The sequence below is a fragment of the Saccoglossus kowalevskii genome, chromosome 1 (genome assembly GCF_978046115.1).
Source record: "Saccoglossus kowalevskii chromosome 1, keSacKowa6.1, whole genome shotgun sequence".
NCBI lineage: Eukaryota > Metazoa > Hemichordata > Enteropneusta > Harrimaniidae > Saccoglossus > Saccoglossus kowalevskii.
The window spans coordinates 46540500-46554979 of record NC_140641.1 but is presented as its reverse complement, the minus strand read 5'-3'; the positions used below and the strand labels follow the sequence as shown (position 1 = coordinate 46554979).

The 14480-nt window shown below is 34.3% G+C and overlaps 1 protein-coding gene across 1 annotated transcript in view; it reads left to right on the top strand.

Moving 5' to 3' along the window:
- LOC100376712 (dynein axonemal heavy chain 2-like) overlaps nucleotides 1–14480 on the top strand; it is an 89135-nt gene that overhangs the window by 37539 nt on the left and 37116 nt on the right. The window contains exons 43-53 of the mRNA XM_085502657.1: nucleotides 89–247; nucleotides 634–878; nucleotides 1329–1585; nucleotides 1965–2131; nucleotides 2317–2421; nucleotides 6591–6865; nucleotides 6957–7087; nucleotides 7190–7345; nucleotides 7545–7712; nucleotides 7936–8236; nucleotides 8706–8838. Coding sequence (XP_085358783.1) covers nucleotides 89–247; nucleotides 634–878; nucleotides 1329–1585; nucleotides 1965–2131; nucleotides 2317–2421; nucleotides 6591–6865; nucleotides 6957–7087; nucleotides 7190–7345; nucleotides 7545–7712; nucleotides 7936–8236; nucleotides 8706–8838 — 2097 coding nt within the window. The remainder of the gene's footprint in view (nucleotides 1–88; nucleotides 248–633; nucleotides 879–1328; nucleotides 1586–1964; nucleotides 2132–2316; nucleotides 2422–6590; nucleotides 6866–6956; nucleotides 7088–7189; nucleotides 7346–7544; nucleotides 7713–7935; nucleotides 8237–8705; nucleotides 8839–14480) is intronic.

Genomic DNA, 14480 nt, shown 5'->3' with positions numbered 1-14480 from the left:
CTACATTTAACAGAGCAAAAGCAAAAATATTATTCATAGTAATTTTTTTCAAGAAATTAAAGCATTAAAAGCTTCTACTTTTTCATAGGCTTCTGCTGAGATTTTACAGCGATTGTTTGACAAGTATTTACCAAAGATCCTGGAGTTCAAGAGGCAGAATTGTAGTGAATTAGTACAAATACCAGAACTCAATGGTGTGTCTTCATTTTGTAAACTCTTTGCTTCACTAGCTACAGAGAAAAATGGGGTAAGTGTTGATAACCTCATGTAAGTACTGATTCTTATTTGATTGCAGGATAATACTGTAAACCATTTTTAACATGATAGTATTCTTGCATGTTAATGTATATGTACCCACCAAATGGTATTAGCTCTGATAGTTGTCATGGTGACTTAAAATATACTGAATGTCATCAGCCAATCAGTCCTAACCAGTCTTCCTTCAATACCATAAATGTTTATTCAAAAATACAATTAACAACTGCTGCTTTGACATGACTTTTTTCAGATTTGGTTTATATATCATGATACTATTGATACTATCTTTAGTTTCACTTATTTTAATGTCTATTCATCACAAACATTTCCCAAACATGTATCAACCAAATTCTTTGGTGGACATTTATTTTACAGGTTAGTCCTCATGATAGAGACAATTATGAGCGCATGCATGAGTTATGGTTCTTATTCTGCATGATATGGTCTGTATGTGCATCAGTTGATGAAGATAGCAGAAAAAAGATAGACAACTATATCAGAGAAATAGAAGGCACATTCCCTAATAAAGATAGTATTTATGAATACTATGTGGACGTCAAGAATAAAACATGGGCTCATTGGGAAGATAAACTCAGAGGCGGATGGAGATATCAACCAACGTAATTACACCATTTACATTTTATTCTACTTTATGTGTTTTGTGGTAGTAGTTTTGAGAAGTTTAATTTGTATAATTTGATCTCATCTGAGAGAAATTGTGTTAATAAATACGCACATAAAAATAATAACTTTATTGCATCTTTAAAGATTACATATCACGTTTTTTTATTTCTTACTAAAAAGGCATTGTGATTAACTTCGATATTTTTATCTGAATGAAATTATTCTCCAGCAAAAGATTGTGGGTAAAGTATGATAAATCATTGTTTGTGTCTATGATTATAATACATTACCCATAATCCTTTGCCGGTGAATCAAGATGGTGGACTACATAATACTTAGTATATAGAGAATGACAAGTGCTATAAAAACTGTAAATTACAAATTTTATCTTTGTTTTCTCAAACTTTCCAAGATTGTAATGACATGGACTATTTATTGACTCACAGATTACCATTCTATAAAATTATTGTGCCTACCGTGGATACTGTACGATATGACTTCTTAGTAAATGCTCTGATACAAGCTGTCTATCCAGTTTTACTGGTTGGTCCAGTTGGTACTGGTAAAACATCTGTAGCACAAGCTGTGCTTGGCAAGTTAGATGCACAGAAGTACAGTGTATTGACTATCAACATGTCCGCTCAGACTTCATCTAATAATGTACAAGATATTATTGAAAGTAGAGTGGAGAAGAGAACCAAGGGTAAGCCATTACTATTCATTATTTTACCATATTGTGTAATGTCAATACCTACCATTACTCAATAGTCAAATCAATGTTCAAGTCATTTGCCTACTGTTCAGATGATTATATTTCTTTGACTTATATATTTCATTTTATGCTGTTGTTCACAAACATGGGTCAGTCATCCATGAACTTGGATTTTTGAGCCCTTTACATTTGTCTGTGGTAAAACAACCTAACCATATCTCCGAATTTACTTTTCATACTTCTGTGTTTTTTCCTTCCAAAAAAGTTTGTACTGGGTACATAAACCTAATAGTTGATTCCATGTGATAAATTATCTTCTATTTATTAGGTCAAATGACCATAACTATGCTCAAATGATTATTACTTGTAGGTGTCTATGTGCCAATTGGTGGAAAGAAATTAGTGACATTTATGGATGATTTCAACATGCCTGCCAAAGATACCTTTGGCTCTCAGCCTCCGCTTGAGTTGATGAAACTGTGGATGGATTACGGATTCTGGTATGACAGGTTAAAACAAACTGTCAAATATGTGCGGGTATGTATAATGTAATATAAATCTATATAACAATATTGTCTTGGTTTCATGATCAGAAATCCTACCAAAAGCAGAGTGGCTCATACCTTGCACAAAGAGGCCAATGTACAAACCCAAAAATACAAAACGTCTCTACCTGAGGTGTGTTATGGGGAGCATTCATGGTTACTTCTTGATTATTTCAGGGAATGCAATTGGTAGCTTCAATGGGCCCACCCGGTGGTGGTCGTATGCAGATCTCGCCTCGTTTACAAAGCAGATTCAATATTATCAACATGACTTTTCCTAGTGTAAGTAAATTTAATATGAGAAACAATTCTTGTCTAGTCATTGAGTTTATATCTGCAGAGACATCTAGTCATTGAGTTTATATCTGCAGAGACATCTAGTCATTGAGTTTATATCTGAAGATACATCTAGTCATTGAGTTTATATCTGAAGATATATCTAGTCATTGAATTTATATCTCAAGATACATCTGGTCATTGAATTTATATCTCAAGATACATTGAGTCATTGAGTTTATATCTGCTGAGAAATCTAGTCATTGAGTTTATATTTTAAGAGACATCCAGTCATTGAGTTTATATTTTAAGAGACATCTAGTCATTGAGTTTATATCTGAAAAAACATCTAGTCATTGAGTTTATATTTTAAGAGACATCCAGTCATTGAGTTTATATTTTAAGAGACATCTAGTCATTGAGTTTATATTTTAAGAGACATCCAGTCATTGAGTTTATATTTTAAGAGACATCTAGTCATTGAGTTTATATTTTAAGAGAAATCTGGTCATTGAGTTTATATTTTAAGAGACATCTAGTCATTGAGTTTATATTTTAAGAGACATCTAGTCATTGAGTTTATATTTTAAGGAACATCTAGTCATTGAGTTATAAATGAAGATACATCGAGTCATTGAATTTGTATCTGAGGATACATCTAGTCATTGAGTTTATATTTTAAGAGACATCTAGTTATTGAGTTTATATTTTAAGAGACATCTAGTCATTGAGTTTATATTTTAAGAGACATCCAGTCATTGAGTTTATATTTTAAGAGACATCTAGTCATTGAGTTTATATTTTATGAGACATCTAGTCATTGAGTTTATATCTGCAGAGACATCTAGTCATTGAGTTTATATCTGAAGATACATCTAGTCATTGAGTTTATATCTGAAGATACATCTAGTCATTGAGTTTATATCTGAAGATACATCTAGTCATTGAATTTATATCTCAAGATACATCTAGTCATTGAATTTATATCTCAAGATACATTGAGTCATTGAGTTTATATCTGCTGAGAAATCTAGTCATTGAGTTTATATTTTAAGAGACATCCAGTCATTGAGTTTATATTTTAAGAGACATCTAGTCATTGAGTTTATATCTGAAAAGACATCTAGTCATTGAGTTTATATTTTAAGAGACATCCAGTCATTGAGTTTATATTTTAAGAGACATCTAGTCATTGAGTTTATATTTTAAGAGAAATCTGGTCATTGGGTTTATATTTTAAGAGACATCTAGTCATTGAGTTTATATTTTAAGAGACATCTAGTCATTGAGTTTATATTTTAAGAGACATCTAGTCATTGAGTTTATATTTTATGAGACATCTAGTCATTGAGTTTATATTTTAAGGGACATCTAGTCATTGAGTTATAAATGAAGATACATCGAGTCATTGAATTTGTATCTGAGGATACATCTAGTCATTGAGTTTATATTTTAAGAGACATCTAGTTATTGAGTTTATATTTTAAGAGACATCTAGTCATTGAGTTTATATTTTAAGAGACATCTAGTCATTGAGTTTATATTTTAAGGGACATCTAGTCATTGAGTTTATAAATAAAGATACATCGAGTCATTGAATTTGTATCTGAGGATACATCTAGTCATTGAGTTTATATTTTAAGAGACATCTAGTCATTGAGTTTATATTTTAAGAGACATCTAGTCATTGAGTTTATATTTTAAGAGAAATCCAGTCATTGAGTTTATATTTTAAGAGCCATCTCGTCATTGAGTTTATATTTTAAGAGACGTCTAGTCATTGAGTTTATATTTTAAGAGACATCTAGTCATTGAGTTTATATTTTAAAAGAAATTTAGTCATTGAGTTTATATTTTAAGAGACATCTAGTCATTGAGTTTATATTTTATGAGACATCTAGTCATTGAGTTTATATTTTAAGAGACATCTAGTCATTGAGTTTATATTTTAAGAGACATCTAGTCATTGAGTTTATATTTTAAGGGACATCTAGTCATTGAGTTTATAAATGAAGATACATCGAGTTATTGAATTTGTATCTGAGGATACATCTAGTCATTGAGTTTATATTTTAAGAGACATCTAGTTATTGAGTTTATATTTTAAGGGACATCTAGTCATTGAGTTTATAAATGAAGATACATCGAGTCATTGAATTTGTATCTGAGGATACATCTAGTCATTGAGTTTATATTTTAAGAGAAATATAGTCATTGAGTTTATATTTTAAGAGACATCCAGTCATTGAGTTTATATTTTAAGAGAAATCTGGTCATTGAGTTTATATTTTAAGAGACATCTAGTCATTGAGTTTATATCTAGTCATTGAGTTTATATTTTAAGGGACATCTAGTCATTGAGTTATAAATGAAGATACATCGAGTCATTGAATTTGTATCTGAGGATACATCTAGTCATTGAGTTTATATTTTAAGAGACATCTAGTCATTGAGTTTATATTTTAAGGGACATCTAGTCATTGAGTTTATATTTTAAGGGACATCTAGTCATTGAGTTTATAAATGAAGATGCATCGAGTCATTGAATTTGTATCTGAGGATACATCTAGTCATTGAGTTTATATTTTAAGAGACATCTAGTTATTGAGTTTATATTTTAAGAGACATCTAGTCATTGAGTTTATATTTTAAGAGACATCTAGTCATTGAGTTTATATTTTAAGAGACATCTAGTTATTGAGTTTATATTTTAAGAGACATCTAGTCATTGAGTTTATATTTTAAGAGACATCTAGTCATTGAGTTTATATTTTAAGGGACATCTAGTCATTGAGTTTATAAATGAAGATGCATCGAGTCATTGAATTTGTATCTGAGGATACATCTAGTCATTGAGTTTATATTTTAAGAGACATCTAGTTATTGAGTTTATATTTTAAGAGACATCTAGTCATTGAGTTTATATTTTAAGAGACATCTAGTCATTGAGTTTATATTTTAAGAGACATCTAGTCATTGAGTTTATATTTTAAGGGACATCTAGTCATTGAGTTTATAAATGAAGATTCATCGAGTTATTGAATTTGTATCTGAGGATACATCTAGTCATTGAGTTTATATTTTAAGAGACATCTTGTTATTGAGTTTTTATTTTAAGGGACATCTAGTCATTGAGTTTATAAATGAAGATACATCGAGTCATTGAATTTGTATCTGAGGATACATCTAGTCATTGAGTTTATATTTTAAGAGACATCTAGTCATTGAGTTTATATTTTAAGAGAAATATAGTCATTGAGTTTATATTTTAAGAGATATCCAGTCATTGAGTTTATTCTTTAAGAGACATCTAGTCATTGAGTTTATATTTTAAGAGACATCTAGTCATTGAGTTTATATTTTAAGAGAAATCTAGTCATTGAGTTTATATTTTAAGAGAAATCTAGTCATTGAGTTTATATTTTAAGAGACATCTAGTCATTGAGTTTATAATTTAAGAGACATCTAGTCATTGAGTTTATATTTTAAGAGACATCTAGTCATTGAGTTTATATTTTAAGAGACATCTAGTCATTGAGTTTATATTTTCAGAGACATCTAGTCATTGAGTTTATATTTTAAGAGACATCTAGTCATTGAGTTTATATTTTAAGAGACATCTAGTCATTGAGTTTATATTTTAAGAGACATCCAGTCATTGAGTTTATATTTTAAGAGAAATCTAGTCATTGAGTTTATATTTTAAGAGACATCTAGTCATTGAGTTTATATTTTAAGAGACATCTAGTCATTGAGTTTATATTTTAAGAGACATCTAGTCATTGAGTTTATATTTTCAGAGACATCTAGTCATTGAGTTTATATTTTAAGAGACATCTAGTCATTGAGTTTATATTTTAAGAGACATCTAGTCATTGAGTTTATATTTTAAGAGACATCCAGTCATTGAGTTTATATTTTAAGAGAAATCTAGTCATTGAGTTTATATTTTAAGAGACATCTAGTCATTGAGTTTATATTTTAAGAGACATCTAGTCATTGAGTTTATATTTTAAGGGACATCTAGTCATTGAGTTTATATCTGAAGATACATCTAGTCATTGAATTTATATCTCTAGAGAAATCTAGTTATTGAGTTTATATCTGTAAAGACATTTCAAACATGAAATTATAGTGTCATTATGATTCATTATTCATACATTTGCTATTCACAGGAATCTCAAATCAAACGCATATTTGGTACAATGATAAATCAGAAGCTACAAGACTTTGAGGAGGATGTGAAACCCATTGGTGACATCATGACCCAAGCCACAATTGAGATGTATCAAACAATTGTTCAGAGATTCCTACCCACACCTGCCAAGATTCACTATCTCTTTAACATGAGAGACATTTCTCGTGTCTTTCAAGGCTTGTTGAGATCACAGAGAGATTATTATGACACCAAGCAAAGTATGACCAGGCTTTGGATTCATGAATGTTTTAGGTAAATATTACTACTCTGTAAAAAACAAAATTATTTTGCTGCTGCTTCACAAATAAGTTTTATTTAATCATGGTTTTGTTTTGTTTATTAGGGTATTTTCTGATCGTCTGGTTGGTGTTGATGACAATGAATTATTTGTCTCTATTCTGAGTGAAAAGCTTGGCTTGCTCTTTGATCAAACTTTTCATAACATCTGTCCCAATAAACAACCACCAATATTTGGTAAGTCACACATATTCACAGTTATTACCTTACTTGAGTTACTTTGCTGTGTTAATTTAGTTCAAGAGATAATTAACTTACACTCTCATTCATGATTTCTAGGTAACTTCATGTCCCCTGGAGATGTGCCAATATATGAAGATTTGCATAATTTTAAAGCTCTGAAGGAATTCATGGAAAATTCTTTGGAAGACTACAACACAACACCTGGTGTTATTTCTATGGATCTAGTTCTATTTAGAGATGCCATGGAACATGGTGAGTATACCTGTGTATGAGAAATTCTTAAATGAGACAGTATGTCATAAAAACATCTCTTTTAGGAGTTTAATACCATAAACAAATAGTGTAAGTTTTTGAATTAATACCAGACGTTACAAATACCAGAAATTGGGATTAGAATGTTTACATGTTTTATGTAGATCATCATATTGAGAAAGTATTGTTTTCATTTCAGTCACTCGCATCGTACGTGTTATAGGACAACCACGTGGGAACATGTTATTGATTGGTATTGGTGGTAGTGGACGTCAAAGTTTGACACGACTTGCATCAGCCATCTGTGAATATCACACATTTCAAATTGAAATCACAAGACACTACAGAAAGACGGAATTCAGAGATGGTAAAGTTGTTATACAGACAGTATTTGATTATTTTATGTACCATTTTGGATAAATTTCTTGACAGAATTAGTAAATGTGAGACTAAATGTATTGATATATAGCACCCAATATAAATGAATTAGAGACAGCTGTATGTGTAAATTAACTCATATTGATGCCTCCAGATATGATTCATTGCAGTATGACATGGTTTTCTCACATCTAACCTTTTTAAATTTCTAGATTTGAAACTACTATATTACCAAGCTGGTGTTGAAAACAAACCATCGGTGTTTCTATTCAATGATACACAAGTTGTAGAAGAATCATTTTTGGAAGACATAAATAATATCCTAAGTAGCGGTGAAGTGCCTAACTTGTACAAAGCTGATGAATTTGAAGAAGTTAGAACTGCTCTGGCAGAAGAAGCTAAAAAAAATAACATTCAAGACACACCAGAAGTAATGTTTGCGTATTTTATTGAAAGAGTACGTACTAATTTGCATGTTGTACTCTGTATGAGTCCTGTTGGAGATCCATTCAGGTTAGTCTTTTCATATTAACACTCGCCATTGGTAACACATTTTACTATTCTACACAGGTAACTGTCCCAGATGGCATTTCTTTAGGCACTGTGCAATAATACATTCATATTTTTCATGCTGCAGATACACATTTTTCAAAAAAAGTTAAAACTGAATTTCATTGTGAAAATTAAATAATATAGCAATAAACAACATATGATATGCTGTCCAGTGTGTCACACATTGTACGCCATCCATTGCTGTGTCTTGGAATTACAACTATGTCTGGCTAATGGGTTACATCAAATACATGTCAACTTTTATGGCTGCTCAGGAAACAGATCTAACATTATAAACACCTGTATCTGATGGGAAATTGTTTAGTGTGAAAATTGTCGACAAATTGCTCATATTGCTAACATACTGAATATACATCAAGTTTGCCTGTATTTGTGCGAGTTATAATTAGATATTTTATTTTCTACACAGAAACCGTATTCGTATGTATCCAGCCTTTGTTAACTGTACAACTATTGATTGGTTCAGTGAATGGCCGAAAGATGCATTAATTGAAGTTGCAGAAAAATATCTTGAAAATATGGATTTAGGCAGTCCTGAAGAAGTAAGTCTATTATATGTCTATTTGATGATACCTGTCCGGAGATTCTGTAGAATGTGTCTGCTTGGCTGGCTGGAGATTTCAGTGAACGTGTCTGTCTGTCTAGTGATACCTTTGAATGTGCTACTCTACACAAGAGTATGCATTTGTCTACACCACATATATGTGTGTCTACATCACATGCATTTGTCTACACCACATGTGTGTGTCTACATCACATGCATTTGTCTACACCACATGTGTGTGTGTCTACATCACATGCATTTGTCTACACCACATATGTGTGTGTGTCTACATCACATGCATTTGTCTACACCACATGTGTGTGTCTACATCACATGCATTTGTCTACACCACATATGTGTGTGTCTACATCACATGCATTTGTCTACACCACATATGTGTGTGTCTACATCACATGCATTTGTCTACACCACATATGTGTGTGTCTACATCACATGCATTTGTCTACACCACATATGTGTGTGTCTACATCACATGCATTTGTCTACACCACATGTGTGTGTCTACATCACATGCATTTGTCTACACCACATATGTGTGTGTCTACATCACATCCATTTGTCGACACCACATATATGTGTGTCTACATCACATGCATTTGTCTACACCACATATATGTGTGTCTACATCACATGCATTTGTTGACACCACATATGTGTGTCTACATCACATGCATTTGTCTACACCACATGTGTGTGTCTACATCACATGCATTTGTCTACACCACATATGTCTGTGTGTCTACATCACATGCATTTGTCTACACCACATATATGTGTGTCTACATCACATGCATTTGTCTACACCACATGTGTGTGTCTACATCACATGCATTTGTCTACACCACATGTGTGTGTCTACATCACATGCATTTGTCTACACCACATATGTGTGTGTCTACATCACATGCATTTGTCTACACCACATATATGTGTGTCTACATCACATGCATTTGTCTACACCACATATGTGTGTCTACATCACATGCATTTGTCTACACCACATATGTGTGTGTCTACATCACATGCATTTGTCTACACCACATATGTGTGTGTCTACATCACATGCATTTGTCTAAACCACACATGTGTGTGTCTACATCACAGTATGTGTGTGTCTACACCACAGTATGCATTTGTCTACACCACATATGTGTGTATCTACACCACAGTATGTGTGTGTCTACATCACAGTATGTGTGTGTCTACATCATAGTATGTGTGTGTCTACACCACATATGTGTGTGTCTACATCACAGTATGTGTGTGTCTACATCACATGTGTATTCATGCCTACTCCAGTGTGTGTGTGTCTACACTATGGTATTTGTGTCTACTCCAGTGTGTGTCTACACTATGGTATTTGTGTCTACCCCAGTGTGTGTGTCTACACTATGGTATTCATGTCTACTCCAGTGTGTGTCTACACTATGGTATTTGTGTCTACTCCAGTGTGTGTGTGTCTACACAATGGTATTCATGTCTACTCCAGTGTGTGTGTGTCTACACTATGGTATTTATGTCTACTCCAGTGTGTGTGTCTACACTATGGTATTTATGTCTACTCCAGTGTGTGTGTGTGTGTGTGTGTGTGTTGGTGTAGACGTAGAAGTAGAGCCAGTAGACCAGACATACACAAACAAAGTGGAGCCCTTTGTACAAGTGGAGCCCCAAATTGGTGGCTCCACAATGTTTCATAATTTATATTAATATTTAATCGAATTTAAGTCAGGTTTGCGAAGCTTAGGTTTAGTATCGGGGAAGGTATGGTTCATGTTATATTAATATAATTATTATACCATATCTTACCCCGATACTAAACCTAAGCTTCGCAAACATTTCTATGTTCAGTCACGGGATATTCAACTCTAGTTTAATTAAACTTAATTAAAGTGCAATTCTCCATTGTATTGCATTGTAATTGGGTTTAATTAAACTCCAATTAAAACGCAACCCTATATAGGAACGCGTTTTAATCGAGTTCATATCGCAACTATATTAAAAGTTAATTCAACTATATTAAAAGTTAATTCAATGGTGGCTCCACAATTCATGGGACAACCTGTATGTGTGTGTTTCTACACTATGGTATTTATGTTTACTCCAGTGTGTGTGTCTACATTATGGTATTCATGTCTACTCCAGTGTGTGTGTGTCTACACTATGGTATTCATATCAACTCCAGTGTGTGTGTCTACACTATGGTATTTATGTCTACTCCAGTCTGTGTCTACACTATGGTATTCATGTCTACTCCAGTGTGTGTGTCTACACGATGGTATTCATGTCTACTTCAGTGTGTGTGTCTACACTATGGTATTCATGTCTACTCCAGTGTGTGTGTGTCTACACTATGGTATTCATGTCTACTCCAGTGTGTGTGTTTACACTATGGTATCCATGTCTACTCCAGTGTGTGTGTCTTCACTATGGTATTCACGTCTACTCCAGTGTGTGTGTCTACACTATGGTATTCATGTCTACTCCAGTGTGTGTGTGTCTAAACTATGGTATTCACGTCTACTCCAGTATGTGTGTCTACACTATGGTATTCATGTCTACTCCAGTGTGTGTGTCTACACTATGGTATTCATGTCTACTCCAGTGTGTGTGTGTGTCTTCACTATTGTATTCATGTCTACTCCAGTGTGTGTGTCTACACTATGGTATTCATGTCTACTCCAGTGTGTGTGTGTCTACACAATGGTATTCATGTCTACTCCAGTGTGTGTGTGTGTGTCATCACTATGGTATTCATGTCTACTCCAGTGTGTGTGTCTACACTATGGTATTCATGTATACTCCAGTGTGTGTGTCTTCACTATGGTATTCATGTCTACTCCAGTGTGTGTGTGTCTTCACTATGGTATTCATGTCTACTCCAGTGTGTGTGTGTCTTCACTATGGTATTCATGTCTACTCCAGTGTGTGTGTCTACACTATGGTATTCATGTCTACTCCAGTGTGTGTGTCTACACTATGGTATTCATGTCTACTCCAGTGTGTGTGTGTCTTCACTATGGTATTCATGTCTACTCCAGTGTGTGTCTACACTATGGTATTCATGTCTACTCCAGTGTGTGTGTCTACACTATGGTATTCATGTCTACTCCAGTGTGTGTGTCTTCACTATGGTATTCATGTCTACTTCAGTGTGTGTGTGTCTTCACTATGGTATTCATGTCTACTTCAGTGTGTGTGTGTCTACACTATGGTATTCATGTCTACTCCAGTGTGTATGTGTCTTCACTATGGTATTCATGTCTATTCCAGTGTGTGTGTGTGTGTGTCTTCACTATGGTATTCATGTCTAATCCATTGTGTGTGTCTACACTATGGTATTCATGTCTACTCCAGTGTGTGTGTCTACACTATGGTATTCACGTCTACTCCAGTGTGTGTGTCTACACTATGGTATTCATGTCTACTCCAGTGTGTGTGTGTGTGTGTCTTCACTATGGTATTCATGTCTAATCCATTGTGTGTGTCTACACTATGGTATTCATGTCTACTCCAGTGTGTGTGTCTACACTATGGTATTCACGTCTACTCCAGTGTGTGTGTCTACACTATGGTATTCATGTCTACTCCAGTGTGTGTGTGTCTACACTATGGTATTCATGTCTACTCCAGTGTGTGTGTCTACACTATGGTATTCATGTCTACTCCACTGTATGTGTCTACACTATGGTATTCACATCTACTCCAGTGTGTGTGTCTACACTATGGTATTCATGTCTACTCCAGTGTGTGTGTCATCACATGTGTATTCATGCCTACTCCAGTGTGTGTGTGTCTACACTATGGTATTTGTGTCTACTCCAGTGTGTGTCTACACTATGGTATTTGTGTCTACCCCAGTGTGTGTGTCTACACTATGGTATTCATGTCTACTCCAGTGTGTGTCTACACTATGGTATTTGTGTCTACTCCAGTGTGTGTGTGTCTACACAATGGTATTCATGTCTACTCCAGTGTGTGTGTGTCTACACTATGGTATTTATGTCTACTCCAGTGTGTGTGTCTACACTATGGTATTTATGTCTACTCCAGTGTGTGTGTGTGTGTGTGTGTGTTGGTGTAGACGTAGAAGTAGAGCCAGTAGACCAGACATACACAAACAAAGTGGAGCCCTTTGTACAAGTGGAGCCCCAAATTGGTGGCTCCACAATGTTTCATAATTTATATTAATATTTAATCGAATTTAAGTCAGGTTTGCGAAGCTTAGGTTTAGTATCGGGGAAGGTATGGTTCATGTTATATTAATATAATTATTATACCATATCTTACCCCGATACTAAACCTAAGCTTCGCAAACATTTCTATGTTCAGTCACGGGATATTCAACTCTAGTTTAATTAAACTTAATTAAAGTGCAATTCTCCATTGTATTGCATTGTAATTGGGTTTAATTAAACTCCAATTAAAACGCAACCCTATATAGGAACGCGTTTTAATCGAGTTCATATCGCAACTATATTAAAAGTTAATTCAACTATATTAAAAGTTAATTCAATGGTGGCTCCACAATTCATGGGACAACCTGTATGTGTGTGTTTCTACACTATGGTATTTATGTTTACTCCAGTGTGTGTGTCTACATTATGGTATTCATGTCTACTCCAGTGTGTGTGTGTCTACACTATGGTATTCATATCAACTCCAGTGTGTGTGTCTACACTATGGTATTTATGTCTACTCCAGTCTGTGTCTACACTATGGTATTCATGTCTACTCCAGTGTGTGTGTCTACACGATGGTATTCATGTCTACTTCAGTGTGTGTGTCTACACTATGGTATTCATGTCTACTCCAGTGTGTGTGTGTCTACACTATGGTATTCATGTCTACTCCAGTGTGTGTGTTTACACTATGGTATCCATGTCTACTCCAGTGTGTGTGTCTTCACTATGGTATTCACGTCTACTCCAGTGTGTGTGTCTACACTATGGTATTCATGTCTACTCCAGTGTGTGTGTGTCTAAACTATGGTATTCACGTCTACTCCAGTATGTGTGTCTACACTATGGTATTCATGTCTACTCCAGTGTGTGTGTCTACACTATGGTATTCATGTCTACTCCAGTGTGTGTGTGTGTCTTCACTATTGTATTCATGTCTACTCCAGTGTGTGTGTCTACACTATGGTATTCATGTCTACTCCAGTGTGTGTGTGTCTACACAATGGTATTCATGTCTACTCCAGTGTGTGTGTGTGTGTCATCACTATGGTATTCATGTCTACTCCAGTGTGTGTGTCTACACTATGGTATTCATGTATACTCCAGTGTGTGTGTCTTCACTATGGTATTCATGTCTACTCCAGTGTGTGTGTGTCTTCACTATGGTATTCATGTCTACTCCAGTGTGTGTGTGTCTTCACTATGGTATTCATGTCTACTCCAGTGTGTGTGTCTACACTATGGTATTCATGTCTACTCCAGTGTGTGTGTCTACACTATGGTATTCATGTCTACTCCAGTGTGTGTGTGTCTTCACTATGGTATTCATGTCTACTCCAGTGTGTGTCTACACTATGGTATTCATGTCTACTCCAGTGTGTGTGTCTACACTATGGTATTCATGTCTACTCCAGTGTGTGTGTCTTCACTATGGTATTCA